The sequence below is a fragment of the Periophthalmus magnuspinnatus genome, chromosome 13, assembly GCF_009829125.3.
Source record: "Periophthalmus magnuspinnatus isolate fPerMag1 chromosome 13, fPerMag1.2.pri, whole genome shotgun sequence".
Classification (NCBI taxonomy): Eukaryota; Metazoa; Chordata; class Actinopteri; order Gobiiformes; family Gobiidae; genus Periophthalmus; species Periophthalmus magnuspinnatus.
The window spans coordinates 7,907,761-7,931,435 of record NC_047138.1 but is presented as its reverse complement, the minus strand read 5'-3'; the positions used below and the strand labels follow the sequence as shown (position 1 = coordinate 7,931,435).

Below are 23,675 nucleotides of genomic sequence, written 5' to 3'. Positions count from 1 at the left end.
TTTTTAAACATAATAAGCAGCAAAGTTATAAAGTGTTAAATATGCTGGACGTAAATGTTTGATATGCTCTTACTGTTGTAGTATTTTTCAGAGTCCAGTTTGCTGGAGCAGCAGTCCACGGAGTCCTTGCTGTTATGGATGAGATTCGGAGTTGGCCAAGAGTCAGCCAGCCATGGGTAGTTTCCCATATTAGACCCCAACAAGCCAGGTCTACAGATTTAAACATGTCATTAGACGATTTTGGCTTTTAAAGCAAAGTGAATGAATGGTGCGTCGCTGTGCCTTACCCTCCATTGATGATCCCTGAGCCCTCACTGTGAGCAAAACCTACTGCAAGATGAGAAAGAGACAAAGGTTTAGCCATATGTTTCATGATTAATGTATAAACCAGAGAAGACTACAGGGCTCGTGTTAATTAAACAGTTGCAGCTACTGAAAATTGATGTTACTGTCAATTTTCTAATCATACAACTTAATAGTAATAGCAGATATTTAACAATCTTTCATTCATAGACCGAGAGGTTTCTTAAGTCAGAGGGCTTTTGTACTTAATATGAGATAATAACAATAAAAAAAAGCAATGCATGTAGTTTGATTGACTATGGTTATCACAATTAGTTGCATTGATGTTCCGTGTGGTTGAATCGTTAAAACCATAAAGTTTTTCCTTTAAAGAGAAAGTTAAGATACAGTAGGTATGATCAATAAGGCTTCCCAGCTCCCGTATTAAGTTAAACACTCCTTTATTACTGTAATTTATGCAGCTAGTCTGTCAAATGTCCATCCTCAAATAAAACATAACTAATCACTCTGTTACTTTAGTTATCCATAAAGGTCATGCATAATTTTTCAGCCTAAACTAGCTTTCAGATAGTGTGAAAATGTACATATTATGATGGATATAGGCTGTGATATTGACCTAACTGTAACTGTGAGAGCTCTGAAAGATCCATAAGAACAGCCTTCAGCACAAATCAATGCACATGTAATTTAATTAAGAAATGGATTGAAATACAATCATGGCAGCTGTATAAGTGAAACTGTTAATGTACAGCACACTCTCTGGCCACTTTAGGGACACCTTGGTAGTTTCATAGTTCAGGTTTAACTCGATGTCTTAATTCAACAATTGGTAAAGTTCAAGAAATAATTGGAAGTTTTTGTCTGCGCAAAGTAAAAAAAAAGAGAAAAACTACTATCCCTGTATGTTTGTGTGCCCCTGAGCCAAAGAACCCAAAAAAGCAGCTAATTTACTGATAATGCAGACTCTTCTTCAGATGACTCTGTTTGCCAGACGTGAGATGCCTTATGGGGATATAGATACATTTTAATTAACAGAATTTGTGAAGTCTGTCTTACAGTGCAACAAAAGTTGAAATTAAAACCATTTATCAAAGCTGAGGATATTCCTAATGCTTCAGTGGAAATTTGTCATTGCGATTTGTTGAAACATAAACCTGTTCCCCTTTCATCCACTCTGCTAATAACATATGAAAAGTTTTCTTTCATTACACAATTGGATTTATAGTCACAATAGTTTTTATACAAGACGCTCCTTTAAGTTATGCAACCTTGGGGCAGGCACATGTCTTCACCCTCAATGTCATATTCCTACCCATGGGTTATAAACGATGAATAATTAGGAATGTCGACAAAATATCTTATCTTTTGAATGTTGAAAAGTCCTCAAAATGTCATATATACCAGTAACATAAAGCCGAAACTGAAGCTGAAATGAAATCATCTAAAAACTACCAAGCACAGTTCCTTTTCTGACCTGCTGGTGTGTATGCAAAGGAGGTGGTGTAATGCCCCAGTTGTTTCCTTCTTCTGTGTCGACAATACAGCCAACCACTAAAGCCCATTAGCACTAGCCACGCTGCTACGCCCAGCCCTGCGATGAAGGCCGGCTGGCAGATAACATTTGTGATCTGCTCTGATAGGTTGAAATTGCGGCTTTTCTTCACTGTAGACTCCAGTGGCAGAGCTGTGAAAAAGAAAAGTTAACATTAATACAGGCTTGTCACGCTGCAAATACACAGTAGTACATAGTAACATACCCTTTGGCTATAATCTTTGTGAACTTTAAAGACTTTGAAAATATGAAATCTTTAAAAAAAAAAAGATCAGAGCGTATCTGTACAACCAAACTTTCAAATAGCATTTTTATATTCTTGACACTTTTGCACACATCAGGTACACACTGACTACACTGTCCATAATTTGAACCTGTCTCTTGGCCTTTTGCACTGTTAACTCAAGCTGTGAAAGTATTTTGCATCATCTGCCTTTTTTGACCTACTGCAGTACAGATCCTCTAGTTACTAAACACATCTAAATCGTTATCTGAACACATTTTCTGTGTTTGTGCAGTATTGCAGTTTGGATGACTCACTGAGTAGCAGGTCGACAGGGGGGCTGAGAGCGCCCACTCCCAGCCCAGTGACAGCAGCCACCACCACAGTGTAGGGGACGTCGGGCAGCAAGCCTGTCAGCAAAATGGACAGCACAGACCCGTCCACTGTCCGGTTTATCTGACTGTCCACATCCGGGCTCTCACTCACGCACCAAACCTGAGCAAAACACAACACTGTTAATGAAGGGAAATATGCAAAACGTTGTCTTTTCAATGTCACGGCACTGAGGCGCAGTAAGCAGCAATGAACTATCCATTCAAAGCATTTAGCCACAGTGCAGAACAGTTCATTATCACTGTTTAACTCAAATATTAAAATATACTCATACAAAATGGTGCAAAAAAACTGATATGATATGGTGCAAGTAGAGCAAAACTATGCAACAAAAACTATTATGTGCAATATATAGCTATAATGATTGGTATGTTACAAAATATATATGCCTTTTCTGCTGTGGTTATCAAAAAAAAACAACCTCCTCTTAAGTCAAAAATTCTCTCTAACTTTAGACCTCAAAGTTGCCTTTTGTGTTCAGGGTTTTAGTGAAGGTTGCATATGATCAACTGCAGGTTTACCTTAATCTGAACAAAATTGGTGAAAAATTCCAATCTGGTTTTCACACAGTACTGAAGCAGCTCTTTTAAACGTTTTTTAATGACCTGCTTTTAACTATTGACTTTAGAAAATCGGCAATTCTTTTGTTTTTAGACTTATCAGCTGCCTTCGACACGGTGGATCACAGCATCCTTCTGTCTCGCCTGGAGACACATGTGGCATTAAGGCTACAGCACTCTCTCATACAGGAGTTTTTCTGTGAACCTAGGACAGTACTCCTCCTCTGTGTGTCCCTAGTGCTGGCCCTTTTCACTTTGTAAATGCTTCCCCTGGGTGATGTTTTTAGAAAGCGCAATGTGGCATTTCATTGTTTTCCGGATGACTTTCAAATATATCTGCCAGTGACCGCCAATGACAGCCAGACAGTAAGAGCTCTGCAGGACTGTCTCAGGGATGACTTGGCTGAGCACAAACTTCCTGAACTTAAATCAAAATAAAACTGAGATTGTGGTGTTCGGCCAAACTAACCCCCTGCTTGGGCATGACAGTGTGATTGATCCTTCGTCCTCTTATTGTCGTCCTGCAGTGAGGAATCTTGGGGTGATTGTGGAATCTATGTTCAAACTGGACAAGCACATTAGCTCTATCATAAAGTCCAGCTTCGTTCAGCTGAAGCTCCTTGCTAAAGTAAAGCCTTACCTTTCACAGGCGGATTTTGAAAAAGTAATCCACGCATTTGTAACGGCACGTCTGGATTATTGTAATTCTTTGTATGTGGGGCTGGAAGAAGGCTCCCTGCAGCGCTTACAGAAAGAACGCTGCAGCTCGTCTGTTGACAAAAATTAAGATACAAGAGCACATCACACCTGTGCTGTGCATCCTGCACTGGCTCCCTGTTTTGTATCGGGTGCAATTCAAAATGTTATTGATTGTGTTTAAATGTCTGCACTCTATGGGTCCTCTTTATTTGAGGGAGTTACTGCAGCCCTATACTCTACTCCACCCAGAGCCCTGCTGAGGTCAGCTAACCAGCTAATGCTGGCTGTGCCCAAAGTCACACTCAAGACCAGACATGACAAAGCCTTTTCTGTGGCTGTGCTCAGACTGTGGAACAGAACTCTGCCTGTCAGATCCTCAGAGTCTTTAACGTACCTAAATACACCTCTTCTTCTTGGCCATGTTTGTTTCATATTTTCTGTTTCCTTTTCTTCTTTTTTTTCTGTGTGAAGCACTTTGGCCAACTTAAATTATATTTTAAATGTGCTGTATAACTAAAATTGAACTGAATTTAATTTTCTTTTGAATGAGTTTGCTAGCTCTCAGAAAAGTCAGACACTGTTAAATGCGAATGCTCTGAAATACTGGCTAAGGAACCTAACTGGGGATAAAAACACATATTTATCTTGTATTCTGTCTTATCAGATATTCTTGATATTAATAATGATTTAAGACAACAATCAAATGCTGCAAATTGTGTATATTAACTGTTGGATCCTCGATGTGCCCCTGAGTCATTACTCTCTGCTTCACTTGCACAGATGGGAAGAAAAATTAAAACATAGCGGCGAGTCCCATTTTGGCATGTTTTGATTTTCCTCTGGAATAGCAGCTCCATGATTAGTAATCAGTGTTGTGTTCATGCAAAGACAATCAGAAGTGACAGTTTTTTCACCAACAGATGATAAGGACAGTCAGCCTTTAGACGAGATTTGGATATCACCACAGAGTGTTTGGCAGAAGCACATGTATTGGCAACAAAATACAAGCATTTACAAATTGTTAATTCAGTATTATCAAAACAGCAAATTAGCGCCGAACTGAGCAACGGCTGAATACTAAATTGCACTTAATGACACTGACTGAGCATACACAAAGAATTGAATATCTTTAAAATAGAGGAACAGAGAAGAGAGCTAGTCTGGAGGTAGTCTCACCTTGTACTCACGAACAATGCCGCTCTGGACATTATGAGCTGGAGGCTCCCAGGAAACGCTGATGCTGGAGCTGTTGGTGAGCTGGACCACTGAGACAGCCTGGGGAGGGTCACTTAACACTGCAAAGACAGAAAAGAGCTCTCCATTTTGAATTGATTTAAAACTATGAAATTTTGTATAATACATAAAAATATAGGAATAAATTCATATTTATCCAGCTTTATATTTCATGTTTGTTAATAGTCACAAATGACAAGATAAGATGCATGTCTATAGTGAAAGAGGACACATTTTATATTATAACATAAGTGAACACAGAGCCTCCTCTTGGTCCTGTTGCTAGTAATGACACTATGTTTAGTGCGACAGACACCAGAGCTTTCCTTACCCTCGTCAGGTGTGCGCAGTAGTATCATGAGGCTGTCGTGACCCTGTAGCTCGTTGAAGTAAGGTCGTATTTTGACCTCATAATCTCGACTTGGATGGAGTTCTACCAAGACGGCACTCTGGTCTGAAGTGGCCTCTACATCTTGAACGAGCCATGAGCTGCCGATCGAGCGGTAAAATATCCGGTAACCCTGCACGTACCGAGATTGACGGCCAACCTGGAGAAAAATGAAACAAGCATGTGTTATTTTGTGCGATCGGGAGGATATGAATGCAAATAGCACTGTAACTGGGATAAGGACGGATAATTGCATTTGGCAGCCCTTTTTCACTATGATTACCAAGAAAATACTGTCAATATTTTCTAGTGGTTCACAGTCTTCATACTTGGCTAGGGTAGGTATACATTTGATTACCATAAAATAAACAACAGATGTGTTCTGAAAGACATGAAGAGAAAAATATTTTGATAGTTTTTCTTTTCAATGACAATATTCAGACACTATTATACCCATCCACCGGAAATATGTTAAAACCCAACATGTATTAGTTGAGGCACAAACATCATTTTAAGCCCTTAATTGGAGGTTTCAAATTGACATGCTGTAAAGAACTACAGTTTTAGTCCATTTCTGGCAGACAACATGAAGCATGGAGATTAGTGTGTCCTTCAAGTGTATGCCAAGTTCAATGTATATGTTTTTTACCCAGCCAAGTACTTAACTCACCGTCCAAGAAATCCTGGCAGTGTTTGGAGACAGCACCACAGGCTTCTGCAGGTAGATAGCCACCTCTCCTAATTCCCGCTGCACCTGTCTGTGGTCCACACCCTGTTCTGTGGGGCTCCCATCTAAAACAACAACGTTTCCAATTTGAACAGTTGAAGAAGCACCAACCCAGCAAAGAATAGAGAACGGCGAACTCTTTGATGAAATTCAACATCGCTTAGGGCAGAAGGGTATCACACTGAGAAAGCAATTAGTTTTGAGACTGCACATGCAAATCATTTCCTCCCCAACATAATCTTTGTTTCAGCAGTAGCAGCACAAACTATCTACTATCTTCAAATAAGAAAGAACAGAAAACTACAAAGTATACAGTACATTTTATAGTTGTAGTTTGTAGTTATGTAACTTACCTTGTGTCCTGACTGGCTCGGAGATGGGGCTGGGGTCACTGAGGCCGTAGGAGTTGACGGCTCGTACGATGAAAAGATACACCGTGTTGGGAAGAAGGCCAACTACTGTGTGCCTCTCCTGCCTCACATGGTCTGCAACGGTTTGCCATGTGCTGCCCACTGATTGGCTGTAAAAAATAAGGGAAAAAATAATATATATATTAAAAAATGAATGTAAGTATTCTCATTAAAATCTCTATAGTTATAATAGCATATGGTATACCCATATGTGAAAAAACAATACAAAAATACTTTTAGAGAGTTGCTTGTATGTAAAAAACAGATATTAGGTGCTGAGTTGTGCGTTATGTATACTTTACACACCTACATTGCTCTTTCTGTATTTCCTTATAAACTCCTACTCACTGAGGTTACTTACTGCTAGCCCTATATACATTTCAAAGTTGCTCTCGATGAATATGTCTGTTTTATCTCATACTCTTGCAGAAACGCATTTATTCATTTCACCTCAATGTCACCTCAAAAGGTTCAGAGAGACCAGCACACATGAATTAAATGATATCAACTCATAGAGGTGCATTCACCACTGAGACAAAGTCATAAGAATAATTGTTCTATTCAACCAACATATTAGATTAAGTTAAGTTAGCCTTTATGGTCCTCTGTGTATGTGACCCATCCTTATATAGTTCACATAATGGTATTCACATATTCATTGCGATGGAAATGCTACATACACATCATCATTTTCAATCATTTATTCTGGCATCAAAATGGCTTAGAGTTCACTCCCCAGCCCATTTGGACTGGGCTTCCGCTGATACTGTATACAACACTAATGCATTTTCTGGGACATATTTCTACTTTGTGGTAAACTAGTGTTTTATTGAAAGCTGATATGGCACTTTGGTGACCCCAAACACACTTGTGGGTACAGCATGTGACCGCTGTTGTTTCGTTATACTTATCTTGGTCTAATTTGTCTACTGGGGGAATAAGTGGACTCTGCAACTGGGCCAGAGTTTCCTCCTCCCATCGCCTAAGGACAAAGTGAAGGTGCCAGCTGACCACTGCAGCAGAGGTTTTTCACTTGCCTCACTTCAGGTGGTTGTTGGGACTGCAATGGCTCTTTTGAGGATGCAGCAGCAAATGGGACTATAGTAGTTCATGAATAATAAATAAACTGTACGGTTTCTAGAATCTTAACTGCGTTCAATGGGACTGAAACTGTGGCAGCTTACTAAGAGACATAAGCAGCTGCAACTGCAAATTAAAAAGTCTTTGGACAGTGGCAAGAAGTCACAGTAACTCCTTGCTCAGAGGCAAGAGCACAAACATTTTAATGTAGTCAGAGTGAATGTGTGGGAAAAGCAAGAGCCAAGGTTTGTCTAATCTAATTATATAATAATTAAAGGCACTTTACCTAATTTTTACACTCCTAAACATGAAAATGCTCTTACACTCTTACACTAACTAGTTCATTTTGAATAATGCACAGAAACATTAAAACAATGTTAAAGGGTTTGTGGAGGTCTGAGTTCCTCATTCACTTCAAACATCCTAATTAGTCCCCACGATGAGTTTATAAGCATTTTTCACGTCTCTCAGAGACCAGTGCGGCATTTCCATGAAGGTAAAGTCAAGAACAACTAGCATGCTAACAAGACTGATTCCTGATCATTAGACAATAAAATGTTTTCTAATAAAATGCTGACACGCAGCCAACCAATTCATCTGTATTGGTGAAAGAAATATTTTACTCAAATATATGGGAAAAAAATGTGTATAAGGCTTTTAAACAGTGTGATTCACCTGAAAGCTTCAATGATGTAAGAGGTGACAGCAGCGCCCCCTTCATGTGGGTTGGACTGCCAGGTGAGAGTCACAGTGTGCTTGGTCACCTCTGTCACTATGGGCTTCTGTGGTGGTCCGGGAAGCTGGATGAACTCAGACGCTCTGGGCACTGATGAAATCCCCTTTTCTGGAATAGAAAAGGCGTATAGGTTTAAGGAAGGTTTTATTTTACTAGTCCATTCAGCATTTATGACAGAATGCACTTTTTTAAATGTTTCAGATTCAAGGATTTATTGTCTGATTGTCTGTCTAATTCTAGCTACTGACAATTGCTTTCTTGCCTTGTAGTACACATACCTTTAACAGTCAAGACCCCGCTCCATGTTGACTCTCCTGTAGGGCTGGACACTACACATGTGTACATCCCAGAATCAGAGTCCTGAAGACAGAGATATAAAAAAAACATCTGTTGAATAAAAGTGAAGTACACAGCTCCTCTAAAAAGTCAGTGCACTATATGGTGACATTAAACTACAGAGAGAGTACACTGAGAAATAACCTTGGGCCAAGCTGCTGCTGGAGCCTCATTGCTCCAAACCACAGAGCGGTGCAGCACGTCGCACCTGCCCTTCTGCTCATACTATAAAGCATACGCAGTCCCTGGCTCTAACTCAGGCTGGTCCTGGCTCAGTCTCTCATCAGCCCTTATGAGATCATCCTCTGCAGCGATGACCTCTGGCTGACAGACCGGCAGCGCAGCGTGTGGCCAGGTGAACTTCCTTTAGCTGAAGACTGCTGTAGCTGAAATATTGATGGTGGTAGGGGCAGTGGAGGGCTAAATATTTTTAGTCCCTCGCTCGTCATCTCCATTTCTTCTCCCAGCTCGCCGCCCCTCATGTCACACTAATGCATGTCTTCTGTTCCATTGAACACATTGGCATGGCAGATTTCCTCCGCCTCTCCTGTGCACTGGACCAAAGCTTAATGCTGCAAGTTTGTATCCACTGATGAGGACAGTGCAGGATGACAGAGGAGGCAAGTAAACACATACGTCATGCAAGAGTTTTTAATTAAAAGCCAAGTAATGATTTTGCATCAATTACATAAATGATGCTGACTTTGCTGTGTCCCCTGTGCAGTCGCTGAACCTTAGACGGGCGGTCGCTGGGCTCTCATAAAGACATAGAAATTAACTACTGGTTTTACATAGGCCATAATACATCATTTAAATCATATATATAAGTCCTAAAATGAGTTTCAGTAATGCTAGTGAGTTACTAAGAGTGGGCAATACAGACAAATATTAATATCTCATTATTTTCAGTATCCCAATAATGATTTTCAAACAAGAATATGTCAATGCAACAGAAATGTCTTAAAATATATTAGCTGAGGTTTATCAGACAAATGGTGAAAAACTGTAAAATTACCTACAAAAGTGCAGAAATTTTACTTTGTACATTTATTTGGAAGTTAACAATATTCAGCTCTTGTTGCAGCATTTTATTATAACAAACCATACACTTGATATTCAAATTTTGCGTATCTAATAAACAAGATTCTCAGTATTATTAACATTTTGAAAATCTGCCCCAGCTCTAATGGACACAGTGACAGGTATTACATAGTATTGGCAGTACCTTTGGGCATTTTACTTTCTATCATAAATACATTCACCATTCAATCATTCAGTGCTATTTCAATTTAATGATATAATTATTAGAACTTCCTCCATCTCTGCCATCACTTCTGAACACATTAGCATTCATAAACATACCCATTCATTTACACTTCAATTACACACCACATGAACACACATTCACACAAGAGGGATTCCTTAAAATTCAGTCTCACCTTTCACAAAGAAAATATATAACAGAAAAGAGTAGATGTCAGTGAAAGAAGGTCAGGCTGAACTGTTTACCATATTATGCGGCACAGTGTGAACCATTTCTATTTAAGCCCAAATGCTTTTCAGAACTCTTTTTATGCCCTTTCTGATAAATGAGTTCCACTTAAGGCAAACACGCACACACACACACACACAAACATACACACCCATTCACCCACCTTTATGTTTGTTATTTGCAGTGTGCCATTTTCCATCAAGGTCAGCCGAGTTTTCTTCCCCTGAAGTGTCTGCCCATCCTTCTCCCAGAAAATTTTGACAGAGGAGCCGGCAATGACACGGCAGTGCAGTTGAACACTCGAACCTTGAGACACCGTCTGATTGGCCGGGCCTTGGCGAATGATGGGAGGAACGCGACCGGAGGGACCTGAGGGAAAGAGGACACGGCAGGTGATGTCAAGTAAATAGAAAACTATACATTATTTTGTTCAGCACATACAGTGGAATTTAACTCATTGAAAGAAAGAAAGAATTTGCTCACAGTAAACGTTTAAAACATATCAAGGAGCATTCATTTTTGAGAGAACAAATATGAACCACTTAACTAATACAAGAATTCAATATATTTCATAACAACTTTATAGAGGTCAAAACTACAAGGTCTGCATGTTTTCCTTATAAAAAAAGACAACATATTTTATTCTTTACAGAGTGCTTTCTATAAACCCACTAATTGCCCCATTCACAATCAATCAGGTTTTGATAGGATGGGTCCTAAGTCTAGTCGTCAACAGTAGTACTTTATAGAGCAGAAAAGAACAGCTGAAAACTTACTGGATAAAAACTAAAAAGATTACTTGTAGTCCTAGAGCTGCAGTGCTTAGTAGACAGAAAACGAATGGGATACACATGCATAGTCCTAAATCTCCTGATTACAAGCTTCCTGACTATGGAGAACATTAAGCTACTGCACATAGCTCATTCAGTATACAGTGTCTAACAGCTCAGGTCTGCAAGCCTCATTGATATGCTCCAAACAAAGTAATTACAATGGTTTCCGCTCATTAGCCAGCAGGTGTGAATAAAGAATAAATCTTTTAACAATGACTGGACAGAGCCTCACCTCCCTCCACTTCGAGCAGCGCCTTAGTCAGCACGCTCCCAGCCACACTTATCGCCTGGCAGATGTAGAAGCCCGAGTCTTCAGGGTGGACGTCGCTGATAGTTAGCTCTCCGCTCATAGACACAGAATAGCGTCCAGATTGTGAGGGCGGCTGGCCAGGGAACAGCAACAACTGAAGCACAGAGAAGGAATTTTATCAGTTAAATTGTTTTAATTTGAATGAGCAATAAATTGGAAAAGACTACACACTGAAATTGTAATTGCAATTCTACCAACTCTAAATTAGCAGCTTATCTCATTGCAGAACCCAAACGTGTTAATTTCACTATTATAACTGATAAACACATCAATTAATTTCATTCAAGGAAGTGATAGCAGGGAGGTCTGGGCTGAAAAGATTTCTGTGCACCAACTTCACGACTTTACAATACTTTTCTGAGTGAATATTTTTCCCCAAATCATTTTACAATTAAAACCGTGGAAGAAAAAGACAGTTTTGTTGCTTCAAGTTCACTGACTGGTTTGGTGCTATGTTTGTGTAAGTGAGAGGAAGGGAACAACACCGGGGAGGGCTGCACTCACTGTCATTCAGCCATCTATTTCATTCTCATAAGAGGCTTAGACTTCAGTGGAGAGACCAAGGTTACAGGGCGACAGATAATCCTACAACTACAGCAAAAAGCTCTGCAAACAGCAAAGCCAAGCCTGGTCGTCCCGTGGAGATGCTTATTCAGAAAAATGTGTGCTTAGACTGTTTGGAGTTTTTAAGACATTTCAAGTCTTCATCCCAGCTGCTATGTTAGGTCAACAGGCTATTTATAGTGAAGCAGGCCAGTGTTTTCTATGGGTTTGCCCTGAAGCATCATCCACACCTGGTCCGCTGCCTATTCCCTTGACATATACACGACACTGCACAGTACACATTACTATTACATGTCAAAATATTAATGGTATAGTCTTATATACAGGCCTGCAAAAACAAAATATCCAACAAAAAATGGTCAGGGGATAAAATCACATGCGTACTTGTATTGAACACTGGACAAAACAAAAACAAGAGTTATTATGTCAGTTGCATAAATTAGTTTGCATATAATTGTTAATCATTTTTTATTTTCAGAAATATATCACACTTCAAAATGTGTTACTGTGACTGGTCTAAGGTAAAGTAGATTATAGAATACACCTGAAATATACTCAATTAGAAGTAAACTCGCTATAATTAATCAAACTATCGCCGTTTCCGTGCTACCCGCTATTCTCAGCACAAGTGGGAAAAGCATCGTTCGCCAACACAGCCCCGCAATGTCTTCCAACACATTGTCTGCACACAGTTATCTCAGCCAAATGCAAATGCAACTGCTACACTTACTTGTGTGCCTCTCGCGATTGGAGTGTGTGCGAGAGTGTGGGCTAACTCCAAAAGGTGTCAGAAGAAAAGTATGATTGGATCAGACAAAACCTGTTCATATTTCAGTGACTCATTCTCATCTTTAATCCGAGTGGTGGTGAAGTCCTTTTTTCTTATGGTAAACAGGGCAGTGCAGTGTAGGTGCGATCCTTTAAAATAAAATCCACTCCATGAGACAAAAATAAGCTGTTTCATAGTAAATCATACCTGGACGACTGAGGGATTACACAGACAATCCTACGCACGAATATTTCATAAACACGGATGGGAATGTAAAAAAAAGCTAAGCTGAAAGAAGACAGTTTCTTTAGGCAAAATATTGAACTATGAGTAGATCATCTTTTTTTTTTTCATTGTAAACCGCAATGTTGACCCAAAATGAGTTAATATTAGAAATGAGGCCTTTTTGCAATGGCATCAAGCAGCAGAATGTCATTTACAAGTTTTTATTTTTGAAAAGTGGCTATGTAACACTTTTGATCCCAACATTTATCAGTCTTCAAATAATTGTAACTAAGTATAGGGGTGTGGGTGGGGATAGAGTGTAGGTGAATATAGGACAATATAGGATTACTCAAACAACTATGTTAAAATATCCACTATGGAAACAGGTTTAATTGGAATTCATTTAAATTTATTATCATTTCAACTTGCCTGGCAAATCTTGAATAATATCTCTGTATTTTCTACACCAGATTCCTGGCAAGAATTTCTACAGTATTTTAATTCTAGACTTTTTAAGCATTACATAATCAGTACATTAATCAGTTGTTCAATCAGTTGTTTACTTACAATAATTTAGAGGTTGTTGCTTTTGCTGCTACTTATGTATGAGAGAGAACAAAACAGTATAATGTATAGTGATTTGCTTTGAGTTAATCTATTCCGTCCTCCTTCTTTCACTGCATTAACAGCTGTAGTGAGTACCTGTTGTCCCGAGCCTCTCACCTGGCTGCCCTCTTTCTGCCAGAAAATGGCGGGTGGGGGGTTGCCTGTGGTGCCACACTGGAAAGAGATGCTCCTCCCTTGAGTTGCAATCTGGTCTCTGGGTTTTGAGGCGATCTGGGGCGGGACTGTAAGCAGAACAGAAAAGTCTATTCATTATATGCACAGTAGTAGCCAAAAGCGTACTTGGATCAATACCAGCTCTCCTATGTAACACTATATTATTCAATGATGGCCTTCACAAGCTTGATGCTTTGGGCGTCTCTTTAACCTTCTGCTTTTTGATCTATCACTGTACTGTATATTTCATCACCCCTCTCATCTTCACCTCTGTGTCCTCTGTAAGAAAACTAATCATCCTGGTTCGAAAGGGCTGCCATTCTCGTGACATTTGGTGAGTTATTTTTAGACAAAGCCTGGCCAGAGATGCCAATTTCCACATGGGTGCATTAGATTTACACTGACCATGGGCTGGCTGCGTTGGGCCCCAGAGTGTCCCGTTCTCACTTGGGGCGGTGCAGCAGTGGCTCTAGCCCAAATTGACCCTTCCACAAATGCAGGAGCACACTCACACTTGGCTGCACCAAGAAATTTGGCTCAACACATGAGGGAGCTGACTCATCCGTGGAGTCACAATGTTCTCACTCAAAGAGCATGTCCCAAAAAACGTCTCGCACTTAACCCACAACAGACTTTCTAATGTTTTCTTTTGATTATGATTATTGTGTTATATAGGGGTGAGCAATATACTGAATTATCAATATCGGTATAAAGTAAAATTTCTGCACTTTTGTGGATAATTTTACACCTTTCACATCTGTCTGACACTAAAATTATACATTTTATTCATACTTTTGAGCACATTTCAGTAGGACTACTCAAAAATCTTTTGAATACTATATCCACATTGTCTACCCCTATGTGTATATATGCATAAAAATATTCTAGTAAACATCACTTTTGTAATTAGCTTGTATAAAGAACATACATGTATATAAAAACTATTTGGAGCATGTACCGACTCATCTGTGGTGTGGAGATGTTCCCACTTGTGTGTTCAGAAAAAGAGATCTTTCACACTTACAAATGTAATGATTATATTGTACTGTTTAATTATGATTATAACTGTGCCTTTAACCACAAATAGAAACTACATAAACAGATACAGACAAAATAGAGAACATATTCAAACAGTATCTTCTTCCCTGTAACATTGCCAATGCTGTTGTTGTTTACATGTATCACTATCCTCAGACACTCCTTCACAGCAGATGTGCCTTTGATATGATTTTAATCAGACATACATTAAGTTGCTGTACTTATTTAATGCGTGACTGCAGCAGCAGAAATGTCATTTACATGCAGGCCCCTAATGGAAAAGCTCCACACCATTAGACAGCGATTACAGATTTCAAACCCATTAGAGACACCTTTGGTGGATGCATAAGTCTGGGCACATATGGTCACTATGGGGAACAAACAGGCATGAACCTACGGAGGGACCAAACACTGAAACATGCAGGAAAGTAGGGCAGCAAGATTAATTGAACAGAAATCGCCATTAGCAAATCTCAAAAGCTGCCATCATTTATGTAATAGAATCCCCACTGCAAAATATCCTACAAATAACCAACAACTTTTTGTCCAGTTGACAGATTTGAATTTTTCTTTTACTATGGATCATATCTGGATGACTGAGGGATTACACAAACAACAACATATATACTTTGTTATTTTTGGGGTCTCTTTATTTCTTACCATGAACAAACTAAAACATCAGCCCTACTGAAAAGATATGGTGGAAAAAAGGACTCTGACCTTGGGAATGACACAAAACATACTGTACTGTGAGCTGCTTAAAAACAACAAAGAGTCAGGAGGGATACCTGTTTACCCACTAACCAAAACCTGGGGACTTATGAATAATAAAAATGGATGAAACTGAGGGTCCAAAACGTGCTACAGAAGCTTTATACAACATAATATTATATACATATCTAAAAGAGAAATATCTAGCATTTATTTGATTTCATTATTACTTGTTTTCTTCCAGACACCCCTCTTTTAAAAACTCTCTCCGCAAATTCTTCTGACATGCTTTTCACTTGAATAGAAAGCATTTTATATAGAACATGCTCTACACAGTGTATAAATGTAGAAAATCTGACTGTGCATGTCGCCACTGGAGCTGAACACACAGAACAACATGCATGAGAGGAGACAGATAAAGAGGCAGAGAGTCATGCCTTATTAATACAGCTGCCGCTCTCTGGCACTGAGTTAGGGCGCACATCTCCCAAACATCTGTCAAACTGAGTAATCCATACGGTTTAGCATAAGCTCCTGACAGCACCACTGCACCCATCCACTGATACAAACAGGACAGGAAATAGGAATGTCGCCTTTTTACCATGTGACTCTGCAGTGTGTAACTTTACGTAAGAATGGTGAGTGTTTTTCACGCATGCCTGAATCAGAGTCATTTTTGTCTTATTTTTTAGATGAATGTAATATAAGCCAATTTAAGTCAGCGTCAATTCACTTCTACATATTCAAAGTAGAAATGTGGCTTGAAAATACACCTAAATATAATTCTTTGAGTGAAAAAATCTGGTATCTTAACACCACAGTGTAGCTCTACTTGTACAGGGGGTTGCGTTGTGTATGCCTGGATGCTGAGTGTGTGCACGCAATGAATTTCCCTGAAGTTAAAATACAATATGCATGAAGTGTTTGTCTCACCGTGGACTTGAAGCATGGCCGAAGCCTCTGTCTTGCCCACACTGTTCTCAGATGTGCAGGTGTATGTGCCTTCATCCTGCTCCTTCACACGGAACAGACGCAGGTTGTTACCATTACGGATCTCAAACCTGGAAGCGAGAAAATGGGAGATAATGAAAGATCTATCAGAGAGGCAAAGCGTAAAAACACTGCATCAATCTACAAAGAAAATCAAACAGCTGTACGGGATAATTCAGTTTGTCTTACTGTCAATCAACCTCATGCCTTTTGCGCTTAAGCAAGATATCACAAAACTGGAACAATGTGTCTTATCGGGATCAGCCTCAGGACGGTTTAAAGCAGATAGTGAAACTGCAGTGAATCAATTACAGTATCTCAGTGAGGTCTTGATTTGGAGATCATATTTTTCTGCAGCACCAATAAACATAACAAAAACAATGTCAACAAAAACGAAAAAAGAAGAAAAATACCATTTTTGTTTAGAAACCACAAAAATCTGCCATTGTCAGTACAATATTCAGCTTGGAATTTGTTCTAGTACTTCAGTTCACACACTACCATACACCAAAACAATACATTATCATGCTGTTTACATACTGTATAACATTTTGGTGATTTAAATTCTGTTCTTCTGCTATTATAACAGTCAAGTCACTGACCAACAACATTACTCCATACATATGAAAATCGCACCGCTCTTCCTGAATCCGAGGTTCAACTATTGATCGTATTCTTCTTTCCAGTACCCTAGAAGACCTTACTGGGGAGGCTGAGGAGTGTGATTCCCCTGTTGTTGGAACATTACGTCCTATCCCCCTTCCACTGTCCAACAACATTCCCAGTCAAGGTCAGCACTCCACTCGCACTGTAAACAGTGTGCCTTATGTGCCTTATCGGGATCAACCTCAGGACGGTTTAAAGCAGATAGTAAAACTGCAGTGAATTAATTAGAGTATCTCAGTGAAGTCTCAATTTGGAGATTTCTGCTGCACCAATAAACATAACCAAAATAATGTCAACAAAAACCAAGAAATGACCACCACTGGATTTTGGGGGTTGCCACAGCGACAAGCACCACAGACTTTATGACTACAGCTATGAGCGGAGAACATGGTCCATGTGTTAACCTCCCACAGGATCTGAGAGAAGCGCCCCTGAGGTATGAGCTGAAGACCCTGCTGACCAAGGGCTCCCCCACACCAGCCTGCTGCTTCTCCCTGTGGAGTGGAGAGTCCAACCCCTCTCCAGGAGTTGGATTCCAGAGCCAAAGTTATGCATGGAGGTGGGGCTGACTAGTCGGTAATGCTCAACCTCCACAAGCTCAGGCTCTTTCCCCATCAGCGTGGTGATGTTCCATGTCCCCATAGCCAGTTTCCATGTCTGGAGATCCAGTCATTGACACCCCTAGATCTCTCTGCACTTGCCCCTTATGGATCCTCCTGCTGATGGTGGGTCTTTCAGGCTGTGGAGTGATGTGGTGGTGTCCTCCTACCCCACAGCCTGAACAACATTACTTCTAAACCAATTACTTAGTCACTGTCAAAATGCAGTACATACGTGTATTGAATTGGAACCAAAAAAAGCCTTACTAGGAGTTTTATGAAATAGAAGCATTGGGATGTTTATATACCTAGCTCAGAACACATTATATCATATGCTCGGTCATTTAAAATTAAAACAAGCGTGAGTCTTTAAAGAGATCAGAATTATTTAACAAGTGCACAAGCATAAACACACACACATTATCTTCACTTTAGCCATGGAAGAACCCATGAAGTGGCCACATGGGGGTCTACATGGTAATAAATGATAGAACGGCATGAAATAATTAACAAGCACTCTGCCCAAGTTTTCTAGGTCACACAATCCACCACTGTAAGAAGGCCATTTCACTATTGGACTCACCTCCCACGGGGCAGCTCTCCCTCATCCCGCCTCCACCTCACTGTTGGGGGCGGGTCTCCATGCACCTCACACAGGAAGTCCACGTTCTCCTCCTCCATCACCACCTGGTTCACAGGCCTCCTCACCAGAACAGGCCGCTCTGTAACATAAGACATGTAAACTATAAAGCTTTAGTGTAGATTAACCACTTTTAGAATATGAATGAAACTGAGGGACTCCACCATAAACCACGAGCTCAGCAGGATCGCTGTCCCTCTCTCCGACCATATTGGTGCCCACGCACACGTACATTCCAGCATCGCTCTTTCTGGTATGAGAAATCATCAGCTTTCCACCACGCATCTAAATAAAAGAACAAGTTATTCATACTCGCTGTAGTAAAGCCAGCACTTAAAAGGACATTTAAACATACATTATGTAACTTTTCTGGTGGAAGTTACAACCACCTCGTTGTCACCATGGAGATTGGCGTGCCTGCGCTAAAATGACATTTAAGATATCTTGCACTAATTTCATATATATATATATATATATATATATATATATATATATATATATATATATATATATATATATATATATATATATATATATATATATATATATATATATATATATATATATATATATATATATATATATATTTATATATTTATTTATTTATTTTTTATTTATTTATTTTTTTTTTTCCATAGCTCAATAATATCTTGAAAAAAAAAATTCTGTGAGTGAGGTCGCCTCCACAGATCTGACCACTAACTTTGTCTGGCTGTCTCTATTACTATTCTCCATGGATAGACAAGCTTAACTGGGAACATTTCAAACAAATTAATAACATCTCAAACATGAAGCACAACATTTCAAACCCTTTCAGTGATAAAGAGAAACATAAACAACAAAATATAGTTAAAAATATTACTATTGCTGAAACCGTTTCACAGAATGAATAATGCTGTATTAAATACAGTACAAAACAGAAAGCTCCCAGAAAGATTCTGTAAAGCAGATGAAATGTGTTTTTATTGGCCCAACATCACTCAATAAATGCTATAGTAAGTTTCCGATTCAACTAAACAAAAAATCTAACTTTAGAGTCCAGCCGGGAGCGACAGTTTGAGTGGAGAAGAGACAATCCTGCAGCTCAGTTGGTAACACAAAAACAACACATCATCGCATTAAGTTCTGTCGTCTGCAAGAGACAGAAGTTTGGTCAAAACTGTATCTGCCTGTTATTTCATTTCCAAAATCTGGGCATTCAAACTCAACTCAAATCTCAAAACCAAGCCTATATAAAACGTTAAGAAACGTGGTCACTATTCTTATTCACATAAATGAATTTATTAAAATGCATTGTGTCTTTCATTTCAGACAGACATTTCAGACAAATATTGTGGGCAGGCTTTAAAAATGTGTCGTCTTGTTTAGCCAAAATATTTCCTTTCACAGAGCCTCCCCACAGCCACTTCAATGGGCCCAAATACACTCCTATTTATAATAGTGCATTCAGTCATAGAAATTATTGAATAAATCACTCTGTGAAGTCAGTTGTTAGGAATTTTAATTTTCCTTTTATTCACAATTTCTGATTTGGTTTTTTTTTGTTTTTTTCTCTTCAACAAATGCACAAAGAGCTGCAATTGCAACTGTTCCATTGAGATTTATTTTAATATTTTAATGTTGTCTACAGACCAGCTGAAAAGGACATTTGATGTTTGAGAAAAAAAAAGAGTTTTTTTATTTTCTTAAATGCCAATTATAAGTTGTCTACTTATCTGTTGTTATTTCAGTATAACTAAAAAGCTTGACTTGGCTTTCATAGTACAGTATGTAACAATGTAGCTGTAGTTAATGCAGTGCTGACTATGGCATGACTCACCGTGATGCGATCATCCTTGCTACTGACTCGCACATTGTTGCGTTTCCAGGACACACTTGGCTCGGGGTGACCTCTAGGGGGCACACACTCCAGGACGGCAGGCTCTCCGGCTGCCACCACCACATCACTGGGGGCCTGGCGGAAATCATCTCTCAAAACTACAGAGGAAACAGAAAGCCACGTAATTAGGTTTGAGGAGCCCAGTCCCTGTGATGCATTTAAAACAACGTCTGGTAATGGAAAACTGGCCGAGCTGCAGTGGACACGCACTCACGATTAACATCATCAAAAAGCAAGATCCAATTTGGCCCAGGATTCATTTAAAATTGCTCCTGTCTGTGAAAGTTTTGTTTTGTTTTTTTTTCAAGCAAAAGTTAGCTCAATGAAAGAAAGTCGATTATAGTGTTTGCATGAGAGTAACTAGAGTAACTAGATCCTTGACAATATTCTCTTCAGGCTGCATTCTGCTCAAATGTGGTTCCCGCTGCTTCTGCCAGCTCTGTTGTCATTCCTGACAACCAAGATGAATTATGCACATTGCTCAGCCTGAACACACAGTAAACAAATAAAAGTGCATTCATAATTAAAGCTGTGTGTGAGAATGAAGTTGAAAAAATACTAAATGCATTAATGAGCAAATCATTTCCAGTGGTGGCGTCAGTAAAACCTACAAAATGTCCAAAAGAGAAAAAATATCCCTGTGTCACCCTGAAGTTTCTCAATGGCATTCTCCAGCCACGACTGTATTAGGAGTTTGACACAGCAACCTTTGATATCTTCTAATCTGCTGCCGTGATTGACACTTGAAAGCGCTGGTACGAACTGTGTACTGCAGCCATCTCCTGAGAGGGCGTACAACGGGAGCCTCATATTCGGATGCTGCTGACAGGATCGCAATTTTCAAAAGCACAATCACACGCCAGCGGCATCACTCGGCATCTCAGACCACATCCGGACACAGTGGGGTGGATATAAAAGTGTATCAATCCACAAAATTATCAGTCGATACAGCTTCGTTCAACAGCCTGGTAAATAATTCACGGTGGTAAAGTTGAGTCATGGAGCTTACTTAGGAAAAAAACTTAAATGACTTTGAAACACCTTAGCATTGGTATTTCACACTGCATAACTTATATAACAATAATATATATAGTAGCAGAAAACAACAGCAGTGTATTGCTGATATTGAAGCCTACAAAACACCAGTGTTTTTCAATGAAAGGCAGAATGATTAATAATACCATACATCCGTATTGTGCTTGACAAAGCTTCTCAAAGAGTAGGGCACTATGAAAGGCAGATTAAATAATCTACAATAGTAGCTGCTGCTCACTAGACAATTTGATAATAATTTAATATTCTGCTTAGAATGTATAATGAGAATTCATTCAGCATTGTTGTGTATATGAATTGACTTGTTTATTTGAATGTAGATGACAGTATATATGGCAATATTGCACCCTCACAGACAGTATGCTAATGTTGAACTTCAGAGCTAATGGGATGACTTGGACCAGTCTTAGTCGGACACTAAGACACACAGATCCTATCGTACCAAGAGCCGCCTGTCAGTCTGCACCAATAACCTCGGCTCTCATTAACCGATGTAATCACCGTGACTCATTACAGACATTACAATAATCCACCTAGCATCGACTTAGCCCCAACAGTTAGCTTACTCTAAGCCAATTACTCTTGAGTACATAACTGAATCTATGCCACATTAATTATCCAGCAGTCTGTCTGTGTCAACATGGCAGCTCTGGCCTTTAATGCGGCATCAATATTCAAAAGCACTGAGAAAAAGTGCACAATGATGAAGACTTTATCTCGCCCTGCCTTCACTCTTTATTCCAAGGGCAAATTTGTCTTGGGGCAAATTTATGGAGTATTTCGAGTAAAGTAGAGAGACGGTTGTGCCTGGGGCTGCAGAGGGACATTAGTATGACAACCTCAGCTCACACAGGGCTCTCTATCATGCTGTGGACGTCTTCTTCAACGGGACCTTATTGAAATGAAGTGGAAGTTTACCAGGCTTAATACCCCCAGAGCTTTTTCCATTATTTAACACAGTGACATTTAACTAAGAGCCGCTCAGCCTCACTCTTTGACAGTCATGAAATTTCTCATTAGCCTCCAGTCATTCTCAATTGGACAGGGGGTTAAAGCAGGTGAGGGAGTTAGCCGAATTTGGAGGGCAGTTGTGGAATTTAATGAAGAGAAAATACTTTTACAGTTATGACTCATGCCGTTCTTCGTAGTGGTAATCATTGTAGTAGTAGTAGTAAAGAAGTAGTAGTCTTTTTACTTTTATTCTAATTGAACAATAAATGATGTTAGATGTTATTTCTTTGCCAAAAATATTCCACAGCATGGCATTAAAGTTATCAATCTCCATATAGGCAAGAAGGTGACACTATAAGGCTAAGTTACGGGTCAGATCTTTAATAATTTCTTTCAGATATATACCACTTTTTATGTGTCATTTATGGTTCGTGTGGCCAGTTAAAATTATGTGAAATTCCATTTTTATTTATTTTATTTTTTTTACGTATATCAGCTCTGTTAAAATGTGTATGAGATAATATTACAATTGAAACTGACAACTCAAACACTAACTATAACTCACCATTCCTGGACATTTCAAATCTGTGTTCAAACCCACCAAATACCCTTAAAGTCCTCCAAAAGCAGGGCAATTACACAGTCTGGAGGGGGCTTGGGGATAGGCGAGATCAGCAAAGGCACATCCCGAAGGTCCTCTCACTAAATAATCTTGACCCTGTTCACTTGGCAGTCACTTTCCAAAGCAAAGCTGGTGGGCTAATTGAAAGACTATTATTTTTAGCCCTATATATCCTAGTCTGCATAGGTGGGTGTGCAGCGGGCTTTGTCTTACTGCCATACGAGTGCAAAAAGTTAGGACAAAATTCCCACAACTCTACTCACACGCACCTTTAGCAGGCACCAAAACCTGACATTCCCCTGGCTCCTGAGAAAAAAAAGTGGGACATCGAGGCTTGAAACACATGCCGAGATATTTCTGACATCACTACGCCAAAATACTGTGCAACAAACTCGTCTTTGAAGCTCTGTTCAACTTAATGTGATCTGCGCTCGCTCTGACTTTAAAGGCTGCCATGCTAACTCCGAGTTTCCCACGCTTGCTTGGCTGATCCCGCCACTAAAATCGACCGGGCCTCATTAAAAAGCAAAACACAGCGGCATCATTCCCTATAACTCTGGCATCTGTGAGGAGCCTTCCCATCTGCACTAAAGGGCAGCTGGGTCAAAATACAAACACATGTATTCTCCAGTGACTGCAAGTACAAACTGTGGCAGTAGTAGTTGCATTGAGTTGAATCACTGGGGTATTTTGGAGGATTTTAACAAAACTAGACTAAAACTAGACTAACTAAACTTTACACAGTTGATGTAAAAGCTGAATTAGACGCAGTGAGATGCATTTGTCCCAGTCACAATGGGTGAACGTCTGATACCGTGTGGCCTTGTGACTTAATGACTCAAAACTTTCTCAAACTATGAAAATTACCTGTGAGACTGAATAACTTGTAGATCTAAAGTATTGTAGCCTTTGT

At 39.5% G+C, this 23,675-nt stretch overlaps 1 protein-coding gene across 1 annotated transcript in view; it reads right to left on the bottom strand.

The window, feature by feature from the left end:
- zgc:77784 (uncharacterized protein LOC402947 homolog) overlaps positions 1-23,675 on the bottom strand; it is a 41,365-nt gene that overhangs the window by 4,669 nt on the left and 13,021 nt on the right. The window contains exons 3-19 of the mRNA XM_033977490.2: positions 20,077-20,234; positions 18,422-18,542; positions 18,201-18,339; positions 16,296-16,423; positions 13,557-13,681; positions 11,198-11,369; positions 10,296-10,501; positions 8,583-8,664; positions 8,244-8,412; positions 6,432-6,598; positions 6,022-6,143; positions 5,295-5,511; positions 4,907-5,025; positions 2,396-2,573; positions 1,778-1,987; positions 288-330; positions 74-210 (exon numbers count right to left, since the gene is read on the bottom strand). Of these exons, the coding sequence (XP_033833381.1) occupies positions 74-210; positions 288-330; positions 1,778-1,987; positions 2,396-2,573; positions 4,907-5,025; positions 5,295-5,511; positions 6,022-6,143; positions 6,432-6,598; positions 8,244-8,412; positions 8,583-8,664; positions 10,296-10,501; positions 11,198-11,369; positions 13,557-13,681; positions 16,296-16,423; positions 18,201-18,339; positions 18,422-18,542; positions 20,077-20,234 (2,493 nt within the window). The remainder of the gene's footprint in view (positions 1-73; positions 211-287; positions 331-1,777; positions 1,988-2,395; positions 2,574-4,906; positions 5,026-5,294; positions 5,512-6,021; positions 6,144-6,431; positions 6,599-8,243; positions 8,413-8,582; positions 8,665-10,295; positions 10,502-11,197; positions 11,370-13,556; positions 13,682-16,295; positions 16,424-18,200; positions 18,340-18,421; positions 18,543-20,076; positions 20,235-23,675) is intronic.